Source organism: Fukomys damarensis, unplaced genomic scaffold (genome assembly GCF_012274545.1).
Source record: "Fukomys damarensis isolate Sample0158 unplaced genomic scaffold, DMR_v1.0_HiC HiC_scaffold_20, whole genome shotgun sequence".
NCBI classification, from domain to species: Eukaryota; Metazoa; Chordata; class Mammalia; order Rodentia; family Bathyergidae; genus Fukomys; species Fukomys damarensis.
Window position 1 is genome coordinate 33,642,063 of NW_022900932.1, and position 23,240 is coordinate 33,665,302.

Below are 23,240 nucleotides of genomic sequence, written 5' to 3' on the forward strand. Positions count from 1 at the left end.
ATATGTATATAATGCACATATGTGTATATGTATGTATATATGCATATGTATATAATATATGTATGTATATAGTATTCATATAAGTATATAATACATACATATATATGAGACAGAGTCTGCTCCCCAAAACTGTATACACATTTCAGCAGTTTGGCATACTAATAATTGTCTGGAAGGTAATGGCCACAACTTTGAGCACCTCTTGTAGTTGTAGGGGCCAATGGTAACCTGTATTAATCTCATGATATCTCAATAATTTTAGCGTTAAAATACTTATGCAAGTTTTTTTCTTTTCATGATGTGCATGATTTTTGTATGTGTATATGTGTGTGTGTGTACAAAATATTTTGCAAAATATTTGTTGTCATATATTCAAAACTTTGTTTTGAAGAAAATACTGCAAAATAAAAATACTTAATGAAATTTTCTGTAAACTGACTCTCTACTTAGCTGATAGTTTCTGTTGCTTTATAAAAAACTTTTTAGTTTAATGCAATCTCATTTGTTCATTTTTGCTTTTATTGTTTATACCTTTGGGTCATACCCACAAATTCATTGCTCAAACCAATGGTGTTGATCTTTTTCTCTTATAGGACTTCATTTAAGTCTGAAGAATATGTTTAAGACATATATTGGATATAATGATGATATTCTGTGTTCTAGAAATATGCAGAGTGAATATTAAATATATTCACATAATTATAAATAGGTAATACATTTTTATTTAGCTATATTTAAATCTTTACTAAGTATATATACTTTAAAACATCATATAATATATAATAAATATGCAGAATTTTGTCAATGTAAAAGAATTTTTAAAAATTCATTGAACTAATCAGAGACAGATAAAACCCAAATTTAAGATTTGTAATTTCTGGTTGATTGACTTTTTTGCCATACTAATATGAAAAAATTAACATTGTTTGTTATATAGAGCCAATTTACAATATGCAATTCCTTATTTGTAAATGTTCCTACTAATTAAAATGTATTTGTAACTAAAATAATCAAATATTATCATACATTTGCAGTCATTCACAGATGTACTCACTAATGTAAAAAATTTGACATCAAATGGGTCAAACAAGGCTATGTTTCACCATTATGTTACAATTCTCATACTTTAGACAAGTGTCTTTTTAAAAGTTCATTTAGTGTCACATTTTTTCAGGTCTTTCATTTTTTGTTGTTGTTCTTATTCTTGGTAATTTCATTTTTTCAAATGGCCTTAAGTTAGTGCTAATGACCTGTGTAGTATTCCTAAGCATAGTTACAAGGTGCCTTTGGGAGTAAGGTGTGTTAGTCAAACTTCTATCTGGGGTAAGTCAGAATACTGTTAGTTTTGACATACTTGTTAATGAATCCAAAATTTATTTTGTTTTTGTTAAACAGCAACCCACAAAACTAGGTTATTCATTGATCAATGGATTAAAAATGTTATTTCCTGAGATTAAAAGGATACATCTCTATATTTCTCCAAGGGTCCTAGGTTTTGTGTTCATTAACTCTGTGTTCATGGTAATTTTATGGAACTTAACTACTGTATAGAATGATAGAGAAAACTATTTATTTCAAAAAGTGAATACAATTAATAAGGGTAGTTTCTTTTTGGAGTACTATTCATAATTTATTGAGGTATGCCACATAAGATACTGGGTAGTAACTTGAAAATTACTCAACATTTACATTCTAATTTCTTTCACTTCATTTACATTCTAATTTCTTTCACTTTGTGTTTGTTTGTTTTGTTTTTTTTTTTGTACGGGGGGTTGAACTGGGGACCTTGTGCTTGCAAGGCAGGTGGCGGAACCGCTAAGCTAAATCCTTGGCCCCTCTTTGTTAAAAAAAAGCAATTCTTAAGAAAAAATAAATTAACTCAATATTATAGATGAAATGAAACTCCCTCAGTCATCCCATGTGGAAACATGCTTCTTTATAAATTAAATTTACTTTTTAATTAATACACAAATCACAAAATTGTACATATTAATGAAATACTTTGTGATGATTAGATATACATTGTGTGTAGATATATACATTATCTATAGTGTGTACACATTGTACAATGTACCTGGTATCTACAGTGTGTACACGTTGTGTAATGTTTCAGTCAGGTGAAAGAGTCTAGCTCCTCAAAAATACATCATTTTTAATAGGGAAAAATCTCTTACTATTAGAGTCACCTTGAAATATTTTATCTTCCTTTTGATTTTTCTTTAACTTTTGCTTTTTAATTTATCTTTATATTTTATGTACCTCCCAATAGCTGTGATAAAATCATTTGTAGAAAAAATATGAACTAAATAGATGAGACACTAAAAAAATGTCAAATTTGATCATCATTCCATGTATCACAGGCCCTTGAGAAAACCAAATAAAATATGTGATTTATTAAAATGTTTAAAGATATAGAACATAGGCATAGGGGACCCCTGCAGCAGGTCCCCATATTCTATGAAGTGCTACAGAGAGAAAAATAGGGAGCCATGGTGGCCTGTGCTAATCAGCAAAGCTCCTGGCCAGCCAAAGATGCTGATATTTATTGGAGACATCATGTTTAAATTGAGGTAAAACGACTATGTGGAGTTGCTATGGATATGTCGTTGATGCAGATAAGGCTTGTAAAAGAAGAGACAAAACATTCTTCAGCAGAACAGACAAAATGTAGGTTGTGGCTAGCAAGTAACCTTGGCCTTCTAGTTAAGAAGGTTTTGACTTGGGGAACATCGTTTGGATGCCAGTCACTCTGGCCTCAGCTGTGTGTTCTCTCATATGAATCTCCATAGCTTCACAGGCCATTTCTCTGGTCTCTCACATGGCCATTGCAGGGGTACCGAGAGTAGGCCACAGATCACTCATCCACAATGTCCCTGTAAGCTTTAGTTGGACTTCTTTCAAAATATGCCAGTTATGGAATAACATCCCACTTTGGGTATAATCAGTGGGGTAGCCCCTCCACAAGCCATCTGTATGGAGAAGTTCCCTGAAAACTATGAATAATTAAGTAGCAGGCAATCCAGTTTTAAGAGATCTAAAGTGCATTCTAGATTATACTAGATCTGTCAAGTATTTTTATTTCTTATATAGTATTTCTAAATTTACAAATCATTGTTGTCACAGGTATTCTGTAATGAATATAAGTAATGTTGAAATTTCTTATGTATTTATACTTATGTAGTGTATGTTTATTTGGTTATACTGCGTATAGATATTGCACATATTTCTAATGGGGGCATACGCATAAAGAAAATCAATGAAATCGGAAACTGAAATCTAATGCTTTGAAAACCATTTTGTCTGAACTTTATTCTGTTTGTGTGAATCTACTGTAAATTTTCATTGCTGTCTTTTGAAACGTTACATTTTTTTACATAACACCTTATTTTCACTCATTTCTCTTATATAAGCTTCCAATGTTTCAAATCCTAAACCATATATAAATAGTTCCATCATCTGAGCAGTAGGTCTTGAATACATGTAACAGCCAAGTTGTTAATCCATTTTGTATTCTTTTTACATGTGTAAGTCTGTTTGAATACTCTGTGTACTGTAGAAGTGGAAATGAACAGTAACATCTGGCTAAGATATTTACCATAAATATGTAACTATCAGAGCAAAACTCACTAGTCAATGCAAGTGCTGAGATAAAATTTTGACATGTTGCTGTGTCTGCCTTTCCTCCACAGTTAACAGCTAGCATATTCTCAAAATGTGGGGAAATCTTTAATTTTTACTGAAATTACAAAGAGAGTGAAAATGAAAGAAAGAGGATGCTACAATCAACCACTGTCACACTAATGATATTCACTTAATTTTCAAGGAATGTAAAACCCTTATCCTTAGGCTTGTAAGGCAGACAATGGAACCCAAGAGCTAGATCCCTGGCCCAATAATTTAAACTTTTACTTAGAAATTGTTTGTGACCTCAATCTAGTATCATTTTAAGAATGATAAGCTTTTCTATTTTTGCAGCTAAGCAATTCTTTTTTCCATTTTAATTTATCAACTGAAGAATTTATTATGGAATCATACTACTACTTGAAATTTGCAGGAATTACAGAAATATGTATGGCCAGATATATCCTACTGGATAAATTATGTGTGGCCCTACAAAAATTACCTCAAATCTTGAAATAAAGACAGTTCATAGGAGATTATTCTTTTGGTTAACCTTAGAATTATAAGCATAAATGCAAGCATAGTCTATACTTTCTCTTCTAGTCTAAAATCAGTCTTTGCTGAATTTTATAATCAAATGTATTTTCTTAATGGCAGTAAAAAATACAAGATAAAGTTTATTTTAAAGGAATACATACAAAATTTACACCTATTTATAAATGTGATCTTAAACTGTGAAAAACGCATGAGAGGGATAAAGGAAAGCATTAATTAATGATGTCTGAGGGCGCCGTAATATTTAATTTTGCCTTTTTGAATTTGGCGAGCTAGAGAACAATGGAGAAAGTCGTCATTCTTCAAGTCTGGATTTGGAAATATAACATTGTAAGAAGTAAAGATTTTCAGACTTCTAATAAACTTATATATTTATTACTAGAAATTTAATATCGAATAAGACTAGAAACATAATGCTGATATAGAATAGTATTTTTTATATTCTTCTCAACTAAAAACAGGGTTTTAAAAGCAATTTTCATTCTGTTGCTTTTATCAATTAATCTGTTTTTTTTTTTTTTTCATTCTGGACTTTGTGTTTCAAATGCCAAATTAGTTATTTTCTCCTCTTCTCCCATATATATAGTTAATATACACTTCACATTTAGCTCAATTGAATTCATATAATTAAAACAGCACGAAGGAAACTTTCCATCTGTCCTTGGATAATTTAAAATTGCCAAAAGAAAATAAGGTCATTGTATATTAAAAATGCAGCTGAATGGCTGATCATACTATCAGATGAAAGTGTTGTAAAGTTTTTCATTAACCCATTTTCCCTTTTAATAATTACTTTGTTCATTCTCCTTTTTGAGTGTGTGATATGTAAGTACAGATTTAAGTTGAATGGTTTCACAATATATAAATGAAGTGCTTCTTATTCCACTGAAATATGTCTCCCTTAAAAGCTTGTTTAAAAAGTTAAAAACAGAAAACCTATCAGTGCTTCGGGTGCGTCAAGGGGGCCTTCTTCAGTCTCCCTGACCCCGCGACCCCACGCTCTCCGTCATGCCCCGCGCATCCCGTGGTGCCCCGCGCGACCCTGCGTGCTGTGTTCACGCTTTCCGGGAGGCAGGAAGAGCGAAGTGCCAGGCCGGAGGGCAGCCGGACCCAAAGAGTAGGTGCCTTGAGCTGTGTTCTATCTTTAGAATCAGGGAGGTGAAGCAGCCTGTGAGCACCACGCTGTGTTTTTTCTGTGTGCTGATTTTTTTTTTTTTTTTTTTGTACCAGGGATTGTGTTTGCGAGTCAGCGGAACCATTGAAGTAAATACCCAGCACTTGTGTGTTGATTTTTAAAGGTTATAAAAGATAATTAAACAAAATACAATGCTCTAACAAAAGGAAAAAGTTGGTTTTAGTCATAAGAGTTGATATAAAAAAGATTAATGTCGTAACAAATTATCATTGAATATACGAATAGGGCTAGCAGAATTCATTAAGTGGGGGAAATTCCTTGTCTTTTCTTTCAGATATAAAGTGGTTATATCTGTTAGAAAGTGGTTGTTTCCTGGAGGTCCAGATGTCTGTAGATAGAGATTCCAGGATCTTTAATATTCTGGAAGGTGACCTGATTTCTTCCTGAATATTCTATTCATTTTCTACAGTGCTACTTATATTACCTTCAGCAGTACAAACGATTTCAGGACATTGCTCAACATGAATGTGCTGCCGGATTACATATATGCTGCCCTTTAGACTGAAAGATACAGACACTTTTGTTTTAAAAATTTCCATAGACCATATTGTTTAATATTTTTTGTTTCATTGCATTTTGCTTTATTTTTTAATGAGTGGTAGTTTTATGACAATTATTTTCTTTAGTAACAAGATCTTTGATTAAATAAGTTGATGATATTAGAGTTCTGGAAACAAATCCTTTCCATCCAATTATAAAATTTATTAATTTAAAATCATGAATCTGAAGGGCATCCCAGAAGTGAAATGAGCTAGGTACAGAAAGAAGAATACCTTACAATATCATTGGTATTTGGAATCTAAAAACTTGAACTCACAGAAGTAGAGTTTAGTGGTGGTTATAGATACAAAATTTCACTTAGGTGAGGAAGTGCAAGTTCAACATGGTGATTGATTGTAGTGATTGATAATATATTTTTGAAAATTGATGAAAGAAAATTTTGTGTTCCCACAACAAAAAAAATGGGATGTGATAAGATTTTACATTAATTGATGCAAACAATTCACAATGTATACATACTTCAAAATACGTTGTCCATGATGTATATGTGTGTGTGTGTGTGTGTGTGTAATTTTTGTTTTTCAACTAAAAAGAATCAACAAAATCTGAGCAGTTACATAAGAATGGGATAATTTTTATAAGAGAAACATACCTATTATCAGGTATTTTATTATAAACTATGTAAAAACATCAACTTAGAACTCATTTAGTTAAGATATATTTCCTGTAAATCTATTCCCTAGTGGTCTGTCAGCATTCTTAAATGTATTATTAAAATCCTGTCTTCTCACTTCATTCTCAGCTTCTTAAATTTGCCTGTAAAGTCACTTGCTAAGAGGGCTGGCTCTATAAATACCCAGCTTTCCTTCTGTTTATGATTTATTGTTTATTTAAATATAGTTATATTTTCTTTGTTAAACCAGAATTTTCAAAATGTGGTTGGTGGACTGATTGATGTAGATTAACCCATTCACAGTTTAATTTTTGAAAATCTGTTTATAATCCAAGAGTCAAGAGATATATAAAATTAGAATATTGGAAGATCTAGTGGTTTTAGCTCTGTGTTTTCTTCTGGTAAAATTTTTCTGGGGCTGAGTTGCACCTAACAATTAGAGAGCACATACACTTCCCATTTCTTACCATTCCAATTAGGCTGGCTTCACACTTTACCTCACCTGATGGATCTTTATAGACATTCGAGTTTGCAGTCCCTAAAAATAGACCTGAAACTAAATCTTTTTTTCACTCTTAAATTATTTTGCCATGAAAGAATCTCTCATTTATTAATTGCCAAAATGAATCTCAGTACAAAATTTTAATATCTCTGGTGTGTCAAGTTACAGAGATTATGGTTTTTGCAAAATGAAATTATTTACCAAAATATTACAGAAATTATGTAAGTAAAGTGTAAAATGCAATCACAAGTAAATAGGACACTATATTCTGACTTGGTGTAGGGTAGGCTGTGTCAGGAATGGTAAAGGAGTGGTGATAACTTCATTAAATTGCAACTTAACTAATGAGTTGGGTTCCAGATCAAGCCCGAGGACTGGGTAGGAAGAACTGATAGAAATGATTTTGGATATGTAATACATTGTGCAAAGATCTATAAGTAAAAATCATAACAGTGATTCTTTGGGAGACAATTTTAACAAGTCAAATCATAAAAGCCAAAATGCTAAATCATTTTATTACATGTCACACATTTCTAGTTTTGTTGTTCTTTTAATTAAGAGTAAAATGATGTGACCAAATTTTCCATTCCTGTGATATGATGGTGTTCTACTCATTCACCATTAGAAACACTGAAGAAACTCATTTTTCTCTCTTGTGAAACCGAGTTTTCATTCTTCCTACTTTTCTTTGGCAGACTTTATGTATGCATATAATTAACAATTGGGATTTTGTGGTTGTCTCCATTTTTTTTAAATTTACAATACATAACTTAACTTCCTTTTTCCACTTAAAATCTAGCTTGTGGATAAACTTTATGCATCAAGGTTTTTTTTTTTTTTTTTTTTTTTTTTTTCGTACTGGGGATTGAATTTGGGTCCTTGTGCTTGCAAGACGGGCCACCGAACCGCTGAGCTAAATCCCCAGCCTATGCATCAAGGTTTTTAAAGAGCAGATGCATCTTCTTCACAGGTGCTAAGACGCTAATGGTTATAAATTGGTCCAAATATGTCATTTGCTGAATCTTTGTATTTTGTTACCCAATGCAAGGATCATGAAATTGGAAATTTTAGACATTATAAGAACTCCTACGTGTGGTTTGCAAGTGTTTTCTGTTCTGTGGTTGTCAACAGATGCCTATTCCCTTCATTTGTGTAGTAAAGGACTGGTTTGTGTGCTGAAACACTTGGTGCTTAGCTGACAAGATGAAAATTGACAGTGTTTTTGGTTGTTGTTATTTACTTTTCAGCTTACTCCAGTTGGCACCACGATATTTACAGGATTTTCAGGAGACAATGGAGCTACTGACATAGATGATGGCCCAAATGGACAGATCGAATATGTTATCCAGTACAATCCGGAAGATCCGGTAAGTAAGTAACAACATGCAAAGATATTTTATTGTGAGAAATAAAATTAACATTATTTTGCTGATATTTATTCTACTATTCTCTGGCTAATGGAACTGTGTTACATTTTATAATATACCTTTCATTTGTAAATTTCTATTTGTGGACCTCTAATCACAGAATAAATCATTAGAGATAAACATTCTAACAAGTAATTGAAAATAGTGTACCTAATATGACACACATGCATTATGGAACTTGAAAATGACTAGTAACATCACCGCAGTGTAACTAATGTAACCCACAAACACACAAGAAATACTTTTCTGATGTGGACAAACCCTGAAGATGGGAGCCATGCTATAGATAAAACTTAGGATGAAGTAGGAGGCAAAATCTCTAGATATAGACTTTTCTTTGTTTGAATTATATTGTAGTGTTTCTGTGTTGGTTCTTTGACCATGAAATCCCTTTTTTCCAGTAATATACAACACCAGATGAAGTCATAAGTATTTAATTCAAACTCTAGCTGACATCCTGCCTTTTTTTTTTTAACTGAGTTCTGCAGGGTTAAAAACAATTTTTAAGTGGGCATTTTCATTCTTTGTTCCTGTGTTTAATATTTGGAATATAAAAAGTGCTGAATTGACATTATGCCTTTATTTTCACTTTTATAATTCTTATGTGGGCTTTAAATAAATTAAAACATATAAACATGCAAAATCTCTGTTGAGCACACAGAGATTGAGAACTCAAAACAAGATTTATTAATTTATTGTAAGATATTACATGACTCTCATTTTTTTGGCACAGGTAAATTAATAGTAGCATCTCTGTTACTTAGGAGAGAAAACCATGTCTGTAAGTTAAGTGGTTTTCCTGGTGATACACTACTAAATTGCATAGTCCAATTTCAAAGTAACACACACTCCACTGTTTCTCCCCTTGGTTCTGTTGAAATAGCCATATTACTACTGCCTTTTAAATTTTCAAAACATTTGAAAAAATAAAAATGAAAAACAAAAAGCCTATAGGCATAGCAGTATCAAGTGAATGTTTTGGACGTTTTGGTTTTGTTTTAAGTTTTTCTGGAAGGCACTGTCTGTGAAACTAAGAGTTGATGACATGATGGGAATATAACAGAGATCTGTCAGTATGAAGGGTTCCACAAGAAACAAAATGGAAAGGAATACAGAAACAGCAGCAGAAGAAGGCCAGAGAAACCCTTTTCCTGGATAGTAGAAAAGATATCAGATTACACATTCTATTTCTAAACCATTTACTTTGCTCTTATGTTATTTCCCTTAATAGTTAATTTTATGTTTGCGCCATGTTTCTAGCTTACATTTTATGATAATCATGTATGATTATATGATGGCCATTTCCTAATCTTTACTCTCCAAGCTGTAAAACTAAAATCAGCAATAAGAGTTATCAGTCCATGTATTTTAGGGAAGTACTTACTTAAGTAGCAATCTAATATTTAGATATATTAGATAATACCAAACTGTCTAATGTTATATATGTTGAGACTACATGTATATTTACATACTACCACACACAAGTGTGCACACACACACATACACATACATCTTTACATATTTTTTAAAGTTTTTGTTGGCTATTAAATATTATAGCTATTCAATATTATTAGCTATTTAATATTCACTTCTGGATGCTTCTTTTCAGAGATTTGTGAGCTTTCCCTCCTTACAGAATGGATAACTAATCAACTACATTACAGTTTCAAAATTACAAAAAAGAATAATAAATTTTAGCAAACTAATACCACTGCAGTATAAAGAAATTCTTTGCATGTAAACTTAATTCAGTGAGGCAAAAGACTAAACATATCACCAATTTAGAATATATTGGCAGAGAAAAGATTGATCAAGGCACAATTTTAGGTGAAGAATCCACCTTTAGCCCTCCTAAAAACATAGTGTAAACTTTAGTACCAGATTTTTTTCTTGTACAGTTTGTGAGAGAAATACTTGCTGATTTTTATATTCTGCCACTATTAATTTTTGAGTATTTTTTCTTTTCCCCTCTTCTCTTTCCCCTACTCTTTCTACTTCCTCCTCTCCTTTAGACCTTTTTTTCCTGTTTCACATTATTCTACATTTTGATTCTTCTTTACACTTTCAGTTTCTCACACCAGAGAAACTATTCTATATTTTCACATGTAAAGGAAAAAATATGAGAAAGGGAAAACAATGGAAACAAAGTCTTTGTAAATAGGGAGTGGTGGAGGATTGACAGGAGGGGAGGGAAATGGCGAAGAAACAAGAACCAAGAACCAAGATATATCATGTAAAGGTACAAATTCCCAATGATGAATTTCATCATATTGTACACCTAAAATATACCAACAAACTTAATAAAACATTTTTTAAAAATGTTGATCATATTAACAGCACTATATTCTTCTGGTTATTTCTTAATAACAGCAAAAGTCAGTGTGTAATGAACATATTTAACCTGAATACATGTTCATCTCTTGCTTTGGTAACCAATATTATAATTTCTTTAAATTAATTTAATGCTATTTGATAAATAATAGAAAATGTAGATTAGTCTGTCCCATTTAAAACTCTGTTTCTTTTCCACCCAATTTTTCACTGTTCATTACTTTAAATCACAAATTATTTTAAATAATTTTTGAACCATTATCTAAAAAGTATGAAATTTCACATTCAAATCTAGATATCTTTCGTCTTGAGAAACAGAAACATGTACACTGTCTCAATTTCCAAGCAGTCTGCCACTATCAGACCAGCACTCCTATCCTCCGTTCCTGAGGCAACACATGTATATCCACGGGTGTCCCAGTTGCTTAATTCTTTTGTGTCTTGTAGACAATCACAAAGCTAACAACTGTCATATGGCAATGAGAAGTATTTGTGTTGAATTTTTCCCATCACTTTAATCAGTATTTTTGATGAGAAAAATTCAGTGGAAATTTAATCATTTTTCTTGTATATGATGTGCCATTTCCTCGGCCTGCTTTGAAATTTTTCATTTGATCTTGGGTGCTTAGCACCTTGCCTCTCACATGTCATTGTATAATTTTTCTTATAATTATCTTTTCATGGTTTTATACTTGCTGAGATATTTGAATATTCAGATGTTTATTTTGTATAAAATAAATATTTTTATCTATTTTTGGTTTAATAATTTTATGCCAAATTCTCGACTTTTCTCTTTGAGTGTTTTCCTTCAGAGACTCCATATACAGGATGTTAGGCATTTTGATGTTGTTCCATTCGCTCCAGGGGCTCTGTTGAATTATTAAAGTGTGGTTCCATCTTTTTTTTACAAACTAGATAGTTTATATTATTCTCTGGTCAAGGTCACAGTCTCATCATCTCCATTCTGTTAAACCTATTCAGTAGCCTTTTTTTTCAGTTTCAGATGTTGCATTCTTTAAGCCTTAATTATCCATATTTTTATAGTTTAAGTGTTTCTACAAACCATAAAACACTTTTTAAGCTTTTCATTTATATGGTATTTTGACATCTTTAGCACAAGATACTTTTAATAGCTTCTTGAATATCCTTGTCTGATTGTTATATCATTTTCTTCTTTGTATGTTTCCTTTTGAAGAAGGATAACATTTTCTTGTTCATCCTGTGAAGTTGTTTTGAACTTTATCCTGGATATTGGGAATGTGATGCTGTAGAGATATTTTTGTTGCTGTTTTATTCCTCTGAGAAGTATTATTTTTTGTTGTTATTTGCTTTTCTTTTTAGTAGACAAGTTGGTTGAACACAAACTGAAAACTCTCTTGAGTGCAGCTCAATGCTCCATTCAGCATATATATTTTCTTTCTTGATTTGCTTGTAATTTTCCTCATAAAAGTATAGGTTAGAGAACAGCTAGATATTTGACATACTGTATTAGGGGAATTTTGTTCTTTATAACTTTCTCCTTTTCATTATCTGTCCCCTCATATTCCATCAGCTTTGATTCTCCAAAACTATTTGCTTATCGGTCAGTCCCTGAAGACTTTACACTTTCTAATAAAACTTAAAGGTTTTGTTTCAAGATAATCCTGAATTCAGCATTCTCTCTTTACCATAAAACAGTAAATTCACATATGTCCTCTACTTTTCCAAGTGTCCCTCTGCTTCATAACATACCTATTTTAGTTCTTTCTCCAAGAATATCAGATGTTTGTGTTGGTCTCTGTTTTTGGATGATTTTTATATTTTGTTTTGAGCTTATAGGTACAATTTGTGGAACAAATAGGTCAGGTAGGAGTTATTCAGAAAGTAGCAAAACAATTAGTTCCCAATTTCTTCATCATATTTTTAGAAGACTAGTAATTTTTAAATTTATTTTACTTTATAATTTTCCTGGTTTCTTAAATAATGGGATAGCAACAGTAATAACAACACTTTACATCTTTATAACAAAAAGGAACATATATTCATTCCATCCATGACTGTTTTCTGTGATAATACTCTGCTAGTTTGACACATCTTCTGTTTGACACTAGAAACACTGAAATTTCAATTATATCTCAGAGTATTTTCTCTATAAGAAAGGCAGTGTTAAGAGAAAGTGTTGGACTCTGAGGTATCTAATAATATTACTGTTTAAAAAAGTGATGATGCTTTCCAAAGTAAGATCATATGTGAGAGTACCTTCACGTCAGTTTGTTCCTTAATGTGAGAGAAGGAAAAATGTAGTTTCACTATAAAATTGTTAAGGTGAAGATTGAGCAAATATAATTGTCAATAACTGGCGGTGTCTGTCACCACCAATACTTCAGACAAGTTTTAGGGAATAGCATAGTGTATTATTCACTATTATATAAAACAAATGATCACAAACATGTTAGCTTAAAAACAATACTTACTTGTATTCTTGTAGTTTCTGTAGTCTAATAGCATGGGCCCAATTTGGCCTTTCTGCTTTGGCTCCCTTGACTATAATCGTGTTGCTGCTGAGATTTAGTTTTGTATGGATATTTAACTGGCAGATAATCTATCTCCAAGGAAATTCAGATTGCGGTCAAAATTTATTCATGGCTTGTAGAACACAGAGCTTGTATAACTAAGCTTCCTGCTATCTGTGGGCTGGAGACTACTCTCAGTTCTTAGAGTTCCTCAGTTACTTGCCAAATGGGCCTTGTCTTTATGCTGTTCAGTTCATCAAGCCTGCAAGGACGGTTTTTGATCTGGTGTGGTTACATGACAGAGCCTTATTTAGCATAATGAAATTATGAGAATGACCGCCTGTCCCCCCAGGCAGTATTCTGTGTTTTCAAGGAGATCAGTTTCTGCCTACACCCAAGGGGAAGGAAGTACACAAAGACAATATACTAATTAGGAGACTGGAATTATGAATTTATCACACCTAATCTAATGCCCAATCTTACTGTCACTTTGATTTTCATTTAAATAGACTTATTTTGAAAAAGGTGTGTTTGACTCCTTTTCTAAACAAGCTATACAAAAGAAAGGAGGATAAGGATTCTGTTCTTTAAATAATATGTAAATTGAAAATGGTCATTTGCTTCATTAGTGTCTTTCTTACCCTACCTATGTTTTCTTAATGACAGAAAATTTATTTAAAAAAATGAGAAGGAGGAAACAGAACGTTTTCATTACTCCAAATTGTAAACTTTCAAAATAGCCAAAGGTTACAAACTCTTCATCATAACAAAGCTCTTTAATTTGTGAGTAGAATCAGAATTGTTAAAATTGAAATTTTCTTTTACCATTCTTTTCACTGCGGTTGAAATGATTTTCTAAAAATAAAAAAAGGTGCAAGTTTGGGAATAAAGGGCTGCCTAACTGATTGACCCACTTCAAAGTGAAAGCATTTGTGCTGTCTCTCAGACATTTCTGATTCTTCCTCCCTTTGGAAATATGTCAAGATTGTACTTTTTACACTTGGGAGAAATTACTTTATTTAACTAATAAAATGTGAGCTACAGGACCAAAGTACAACTTGGTGCATCTCCTTCCACTGCTGTGAGAGTTGGAGAAAAACATGTTCAGGCCAAACATCCATTAGCATGAATGCCTGAATGGCAACTATAAACAGAGTCCACTTGCTGATTTGCTATATGTGTGGATATGCAGTCTAAATAAAAAATGAACCGTGGAGCTTTGTTCATACGGCATAACCTATGTAAGTTCTCTTTTTTATTCTAGAGAAGAAAAGGCATTCTATTCATAACTGAATTTTATTATTTCACCTATTGTTCATTAAGGGATATTTGAATTACCTGCTAGGAATTAGTAGCAGAGACCATCTGTTCTAAGGTTTGAACCAATAGAACTTTAATGAGGAGCGTTTAGTATCTATGAAATGTGTACTATGCTCATATTAAGTATCATCAGATATTATTCTTATATGCCTTTTTGGTAATGTCGTTGGATAGGATCCAAGGAAATCCCTAAAGCAAAGCAGGAGAACTTGATTCGATCACCCTTGGGATGGGATGTAGGTTCACTGACTTTCATCAGAGAAAAGCAATAATTAGGACTCATCAGAAAGAGGCATAAAGATATTTATTTCAGAAAGAAAAGTAGACACTCATGACTGGAGTGTGGGTATTCAGAGAATGAGGCCCATTATTTCCTGGAACTGGAAGCACTGAATGTTTCTCTTGATCAGATAGAAACCTATGGAATCTGTGAGTCTGTAGAAAGTTCAATCTTGTTCTTTTCTTACAGGGCAAAAAAATTCACATCCCACCCGAAAGATACCCATTTTATAATCAAAATGTATGAAACCATTTTTTTTTTAAATTGGAAGTTCTGAACATATTTTGAAATTTCTCAGTATGTTTAGTTAAAGATTGAGTTTCTGCTGTTTACCAACTAAGCTAATTTATAGATTTATATTATCTTTAGGGAATTTTGGATATGATTGGTCTAGCAGAAAAGAAGAATAAATCAACATAGAGAATATTGATATGATTTTTCTTGGGTAAATTTGGTTAAGTGTGTCCCAGAAGTGGCAGTATTCTTCAAAGTTAAATTTATTGTTTTTTTGTCTCCTTTCTACCAAGCTTTATTTTTCTATCTCATTAAAAAAAAGTAAAACTATCTGTAATACATTGTTAAATTAAATTGTTTTTTTTTAAAGCCAACGCAAACAACAACAACAACAAAAACCTTCTAATTGAAATAGGACAAAGTATGTTATCACATGTTGTAAAATATCTTTATTGTTGAGGATGTATCCTATATGAAAAATTGCAAATAGGATAGGCATTCTGCTAGTTTAAATCTCATTTTTGTGAAGACTGACAAGAGTATTCATATAAGAGATTGTCATTCTCACTTATCTTAATCTTTTTAAATATCAGACTACAGTGATGTTTATGGAGTATTTTGAGAGTTTTAATCAAGTGGTAAGAAGGAAATTGTTGACATGTCTCCTGGGGTAGGCTTCCATGGGCTAAGCATGTAGCAGAGCATTTCTGTGGAGACATCACTCAGAAAAGCACCAAGGGCATGCATGACAGCAGTATGCACGGCCGGCTTTCTCCTCAGAAGCTTTACAGGAATGTTTCAGTGGGTGGTAATATCTTTCATCAACTCTTCCTGAGTAAAATGTCCTTCTATTGTTATACACTGATTCCCTAACAGCGGTAGGGAATTGAGAACAACAACAAAAAAAAGTCATAATTTATTTTGTAATGGGTAAGCAAGTAATACATTTGAATTTCCTGAGTCAGGAAGTAAAAACAAAAAACAAAACAAAACAAAAAAAAACTTCAAAAGTAAAAGGGTATTCAACAAATCACTGTCCTTGAGTATTTCTGTATATAAATCAAAGTCCAAATTTTAGATGTTATTAAAATATTTCAAGCTAAGCACATACAATTATTACTTACTTTTAGGTAATTGAGTCAGAGAATTATATTGTATGTTAATATAAATGGTGCACTACATTATGAGAATCTGAAGCCATCCTAATATATTGCTATTTTACAATTAAATGCTCTATTTCTAGTTGTCAAATGTCTTTGCATAAAAGTTTGAGCCTAGGTCTTCTTCACTCCAATTTTGTGATGTTTCAGCTTTGGAACATAAATAACTCTGAAGTCAATTAGTCAATCACTTCTAAATACAATGACCTGGGAAATTGCTTAGAAAATGATGGGAATGTCACTGGGTTGGTAATAGGAAGGTCCTCCAAAGACGAAATGGGGACTTCTAATCACAAGTACCCACTTCCTTCTGAAAAAAATTAAGATGCATCAGTAGAGATGAATAAGGCGTTTTTATTAGGAAGAATTTTAAAGTTACACTCTCACAGAGACTAGAGTCCAGGCTTTCAAGTGAGAGGTTCATCATAGACTGGAACAAGATATATTTTTGTGGTTTTAGGGGTATCTTCAAGATGAGTAATCTGTGATATGGATATGGATGTGTATTCCTACTGTCTGTCAGGTTACTCTTCTGACAGGTTATGTTAGACTAAAAAACATGCAACTATGTTTGAAACTGAAATTTTTGGCCACCTAACAGTGCCTTTCTTCAGGATGAAGGTCAGTGGGAGGAAACACAACAGATTAAAAGCACAAGACCACAGCCCAGTTTACAAACTTATCGTGTCTTTTAGATCCTTGGGATTTTTTTTCTTTCTTTTTTTCACAGCGTTTCCTAGAAGTGAACAAGTTTTGAGTAAGGATTGTGTCCTGAAGCTCTTGAAAGTACAATTTTAAAATCATGATTTCCCTTGTTTCTTTTCCTTTTTTTTTGGTACCAGGGATTGAACTTGGGTCCTTGCGCTGAGCTAAATCCCCCCGCCTTGTTTCTTTTCTACTTATCTTTATTTTTTATCATACGTTAAATTTAACTGAATTGTAATATTTAATACATCCTTAAATGTGAATGTTTGTATTTATGTGGTAGATAAGGGATAGCTTTGCATCTGAATGATCAGCAAGGGGGCAATGGCTTAATTTCACAAATGTAATATTGAAATAAATAGGTACAGCTCTAATTCCATACTCTTCTTTTAGATCGTGGAACAGAGCACTAAATATGTGAGGATAGGACAATTAATAAAAGAGAGACAAAATGCAGACTCACTCCCAAAATTATCTTTTGGTCCTTTGCAAAGTAAAACTTGAGCCATCTACATCACAGTTTCTTGATGGGCTTTTTAAAAATGCAGACTACTGAAAATATCTGAAATCTCAATTACTTTTGACAGCTACTTCTCACACAGAAGAGTGGTATCTAGGATATATTAAGAACTCAAGAAAAAACATTAAACCACCTAAAATCAAAGACCCAGTGAAGAAATGAGCAAGAAAAATGAACAGACACTTCACAGATGATGAAATACAAATGGTTAACAAATATATGAAAATGTTCAACATCTCTGGCCATTAGAGAAATGCAAATTAAACTGATATTGCATCTCCATCTTATTTGGAAAGAATATGTGAATCATTAAGAAATCAAACAATAAGAAATTCTGGCATGGCAGTGGTGAAAAAGAACTCTTCTTCACTGTTGGTGGGAATGTAAACTTGCATGACCATTATGGAAATCAGTATGGAGATTTCTCAAATTACTGAAATTAGAAATTCCATATTACCCAGCTATCCCTCTTTCTAGGTGTAGTCCCCAAATAGCTTTAGACATCATACTAAAGTGCTACATGCATATTGATGTTTATAGCAACACAATTCATAATAGCTAAATCCAGGAAGCAGCCTGTATACCCATCAACAAATGACTGGATAAAAATAATCTGGTAACAATATATAATGCAATACTACATGGCTATAAAGAATGACACATTTGAGACATTTGTAGGAAAATGGGTGCACTTGGAAAATGAAAAGTTGAGTGAAACAAGCCAGACACACAAGATTAAATATAATATGGTGTGTCTCATTTGAATGAAGCAAAGTACAAACAAAAAGAATAATAAAGGATGGATAGAAGAGGGCAAGGGGATGGATTTCCTGAAACATGGAAGTGGTTCAGGGGAGCAAGGGCAAGGTGTGAGGAGGAGAGGAAGTGGAAATCAGTAGAATAAACGTATGCCATATATAGGAACCTAATGACCTCAAAGATTCTAAACATATGCCATAACATGAGATAAAATTAATAAAATCGGCAATAGTGAAAATTGGGAGAGAGGAATAATAAGAGGGAAGAAATGGAAGAAAGATTAAAAAACAAAACAAAAAACAAGCTGGAATGTGTACATGTACCCAATCCCCAAGATGACTAAAGTACTTGTGCTGCAAAAACGTAGTGATAGCATTTTTTAAAAATTAAGAAAACAAATACTGATACCATGAAACTTCTCACGGGTCATAGGTACTGTAAGCAGTAGGCACTACTGTCCTATTCCTCATGGCCTTATCATGTCATACAATTTTAATGACTGTTTTGTTACAAGATATTACTTTATTTTTAACCATTAGGTAAAGCTTTATGAATGTGATTTTAGCAGGATATCTCATCCACAGCCCACTGCCCTGGAGTAATGGAGTAGGTTGCTGGGAAACTAAAGAAAATACCCAGAGGCAACTTATGAAACAGATTTATTAAAACAATCAAGTGAAAGAATAGTTAATTGAGAATTATTAGCAGAAAAGGAAATGTCCAGTACCAGTAAACTGAACTGGTTAAATGTCAGGGTCAGGTGGCTGTGGTCTGGACAAGGAAATCTCCAGAAAGAATGCAGTGTCCCGTGGTTGCTGGTTGGACCTACATAGAGCACTCTGCTTGCTTTGTTCCATTCTAAATTATTACAGAGAAGGTATTTTTAAAAAAATAGATTAAACTATATGTTAGCAATATTATTAGGTCTTTGTTTCATTGTAGGACCAGCATGATGCAGTGTTTGGCAGGAAAGTACCTCCTAGGTATAACAGCAGTTTTCCCAATTCCCAGTGTGCCTCACTAATACTTATCTGAACATTCTGGTCTCCTTTAGCTTACAATGTCACTTTAATTAGCAAGGGTCTTGGGGATGAACATGGAACTTTTCAGGGTTGCCCTGTTTTTTTGTTTTGTTTTGTTTTTTTTAAGCATGATACACAGGGTGTTTACTTATTGCTTATATAATCCATAATGCTTTTTCCTTGAGGTAAAAGTTGGCATATTCAATATATGTATCTACCGTTTGTTTCTAATTCTGTTTTTGTTTATTCTGTTTTAGAGAAAGAGTAGGTTCTCAAAAATACTTGCTTATTGAACAAATTGGTTAAATGTAATGCATTAACTTTCTAACATTTTAGAAACAACTTTACCATAAGCCATATCTGTCCCTTTGTTTCTGGAAATATAAGTAATTAGGAAACACCTAAAATTGAAATCTGAGCTACATATAAAATATTTAGCTAATAAGGGTTAAGGCTAACCAAGTGTGGTGTGAAGAGCGGTAATGTTACTACTAATTTTGATGTTTGTAGTAATTCTACAGATGTTTAACAAAAACTGTTAACAGTTGTACAAACTCATTTTATTGCTTTGATAGAGATAAAAAGATAAGTATTTCTATATCATAGAGTGGACCTGAGGAATGCTAGGGCAAACCAAAAAATACAAATATTATGTTTTGTTTGATAATAAATAATGTAATGTCACATCAAACACTTCATCCTAAGTTGGATGACCAAGTAATTGCAGAATAAGACTCAGAATTTACCACACAGAGAAATGAGCAATAGCATGTTTAGATGAGAAAAAATGGCAAGTTTGAGGACACATTGGTTTGTATGTAAGGCGAAGGGATTGTAGTATATGAACACAAAAACAGGTTATAGTCATGAATCCAAAGTGCTTTCATCTACATAAAACAGAAAACTAAATTGTAAGTGGCCTAACTGAAAAAGTCATTTATTGCCTCTTAGAGGAGGTTGATCAGGGTAATCCAACAATTTAAAGACAGTAAGATCAAGGTTCTTTTCATTTTATGCTTTGTCATCATTAATATGTTAGTCACTTCTTGTAAATTAGTTCCAGCGATAGTCTCCAAGTGGCAGTTGAAGTTACATTCTTAATACCCTGATAGCAGTGTCTATAAGTAGAAAAGAGAGCATTTTCCCCTTTTATCTCTTTTTATAATTAAGGAAAATTCTAATCACCCAGAATTGAATCATATGTATGAAAAATTTCAAACTAACTTCTGGTGAAGAGAATGGAATTACCATAGTTGGGGTAGATTAGTGTCCTTGTTGGAAAATTGCTTTCCTTGACATACAGAGCCACCAAATTTTAAAACTAATTTGGAGTCCAGAATGAGGTGCTTTTAAGATAAGCAACTTACACAAACTAATAAATCTTTTTGTAGTCATTTAGTTGCTAATATGTGATAACCTTATAATGACATATTATTTGTTACAGTGTAAATGACAATTATTAACTAAGACTATTCCCATATCCAATTTAAATATGTAGATTAAGTTATTTCACACTCCCCTGTAACAGATATAAACAGTGCTTAAATGGGCAACATTTTAGAAAATGTATTGTAAATATTCTTCATGATTCATTTTCTGTATTTGAAGTTATTCCTTTTTAAATGCCTGTATCCAAGAAAGATTTGCAAAAATGATTATGTAAGTACAGAATAATTTAAAAAAAGATATCAATGAGATCTGTGTATCTATATCTATCTATATCTATATCTATATCTATATCTATATATATATATATATATCGTAACTGTACTCATAGAAAGTTAATCTAAATCTGCATTACTTATGTCTGTATATCTATATGTACATTATCATACTCCTTTAATTTGGTCCTGGCAGGTTTGATTCACCTACTTTCTCATTGAGTCTCACTTTCCAGAGTGACTTTTAGGAATTTACTCACACTGATTTCAAGACACTAGCACACTCCCAACAGCCTTTCCATTCCCATTCCTTCTCCTGCTTTTCCTCTTCCTAGTGCTCCTCCTCCTCCACTTGGAAAAATGTGATGTAACTCCAAGCTAAGCACATATTGAGATGGCCACGAGTACAACTTTGGAGAAAAAATGTTCCAGTGCCTAAAATAAAACCAATCTGTTGTAGTCACTGTGATGCTATTTTAACAATTGTCACAGTGGCAGTAAAATACAAGACTGCTAAGAGCTCTTTTATAAGGATAAGATACTAATCTTGTAAATAATATTCTATCTGCAAATACTCTTGCAGTGAGAGTTACTTTTAACAAAGCAGCAGAGCTGAAAGGCACTTTGGAATTTACCTTTTCTAAAAAAGAAACTAAGTCTTTGACAGGATAAATAATGAGTGGCTGTTATAAAGCCTGAAAAACTTAACATTAATATATTTGGTTAATCAGAAATATTTAGAATACAAAATCACATCAATATTGAGATAACAAATTTCAGTGTTTGAATTCTTTCATGTTAAAACAAATGGTGAACAGACTATATAGTAACGGGGAAGGTTTTTAAATACCTAGACTTTGAGGGCTATTGATGAATAACCCTAATATGTATGAAAATCCATGGCAAAAAACTTACATAATTGATTATCATAGTACTCTGAGGAGACCCATTGATCAAAATAAGATGTTTTGAAAAATGATGTGAATATTAAATTGGAAGTTCATAGTCATAATCTGTTTCCAGATGAGTAGTATGCCATTTGTAACTCTCGAGAGGACTAAACCATGGTATCCACTTACCTAAATTATCATATATTCAGTAATTCTAAGTTTAACTTCCAACAACCTGAATTTTGGAAATTGAATATTTGCAGAGTTCCAATGACACCTTTGAAATCCCCCTCATGTTGACTGGCAACGTCGTGCTAAAGAAGAGGCTCAACTATGAAGATAAGGCTCGGTACTTTGTCCTCGTCCAAGCCAATGTGAGTATTTAATTTCTTTTAACTTTTTTCCATGAACTTATGAAATGAAGAACACATCTAAATGTATTAAGTGCTCTTAGTGTGCTTGATGGGATTTACTTTCTCAATAGGGCCCTCTGTCAGTGGTGAGATTTATATATTTTTCTAGATGGGAAAATGGATGGAAGAGGGTTGGGAATTAACTATTTTACTCACTATATTCTTATTTATTTTTCTCATTGAGTTTATTGGTACACTTCAGGTGTACAGTATAGTTACATTCATCATTGGGATCTTGTACCTTTACATGACAGGTCTTGGTTCTCATTTTTCCCCCTTGTCCCTGCCCTCCCTTCACCCCCTCCTCCACTCCCCATTTACAAATACTTTATTTCCATTTTTTCATTTTCTCATATTTTTTTCTTTTCCCTTATTTCCTTTCTCCTACCCTTCCCACTTCCCCTACACCTTTAGCCCTTTTCTTCCTATTTCACATTGTCAGTTATCTCATTAGGATCTTATGTAGTATTGTAGTTTATTCACACCAGAGAAACTATTTGGTATTTATACATATGTGACTTACTTATTTCACTTAGGAGTATATCCTCAATATGTATCCTCTTTTTCTGTGAATGAATATAATTTCTCATTCTTTATGGCTGAATATTATTCCATTTTATAGAAAAAAACATATCTTCTTTATCCAATTTCCAACTGATGGGCAACTGGGCTGTTTCCAAGTTTTAGCTACTACAAACTATGCCACTATAACATAGGTGCGCATATATTGCTGTGGTATGACATGGGAGCAGGTATACCAAAGCCACTGTGATATTCACTGTATTCTTTACCATCTAAGTTACCACCTAATGTGCTACCAATACTCCATTCATGTTTTTAGCATATATTGCATTATCTCTCAAAGTCTGAGCTACCAAAAGGTAGACATGGTATCACATTGGAGGCATATTAAAATTAAGGTATTCTGAATCTTAGAAGTTCTGAATAAAAACTAAGAGGATTGAAGTGAACTATCTGT

General features: G+C 32.6%; 1 protein-coding gene across 10 annotated transcripts in view; it reads left to right on the forward strand.

The window, feature by feature from the left end:
- Pcdh15 (protocadherin related 15) overlaps positions 1-23,240 on the forward strand; it is an 802,311-nt gene that overhangs the window by 359,786 nt on the left and 419,285 nt on the right. For 9 of the 10 annotated variants that reach the window (XM_033766616.1, XM_033766617.1, XM_033766618.1 and 6 more), the window contains 2 exons: positions 8,295-8,414; positions 22,112-22,222. In XM_033766616.1, the coding sequence (XP_033622507.1) occupies positions 8,295-8,414; positions 22,112-22,222 (231 nt within the window). Of the gene's footprint in view, positions 1-5,204; positions 5,294-8,294; positions 8,415-22,111; positions 22,223-23,240 lie in introns of those variants that run through there. The other variant, XM_033766622.1, reaches the window with a different exon arrangement.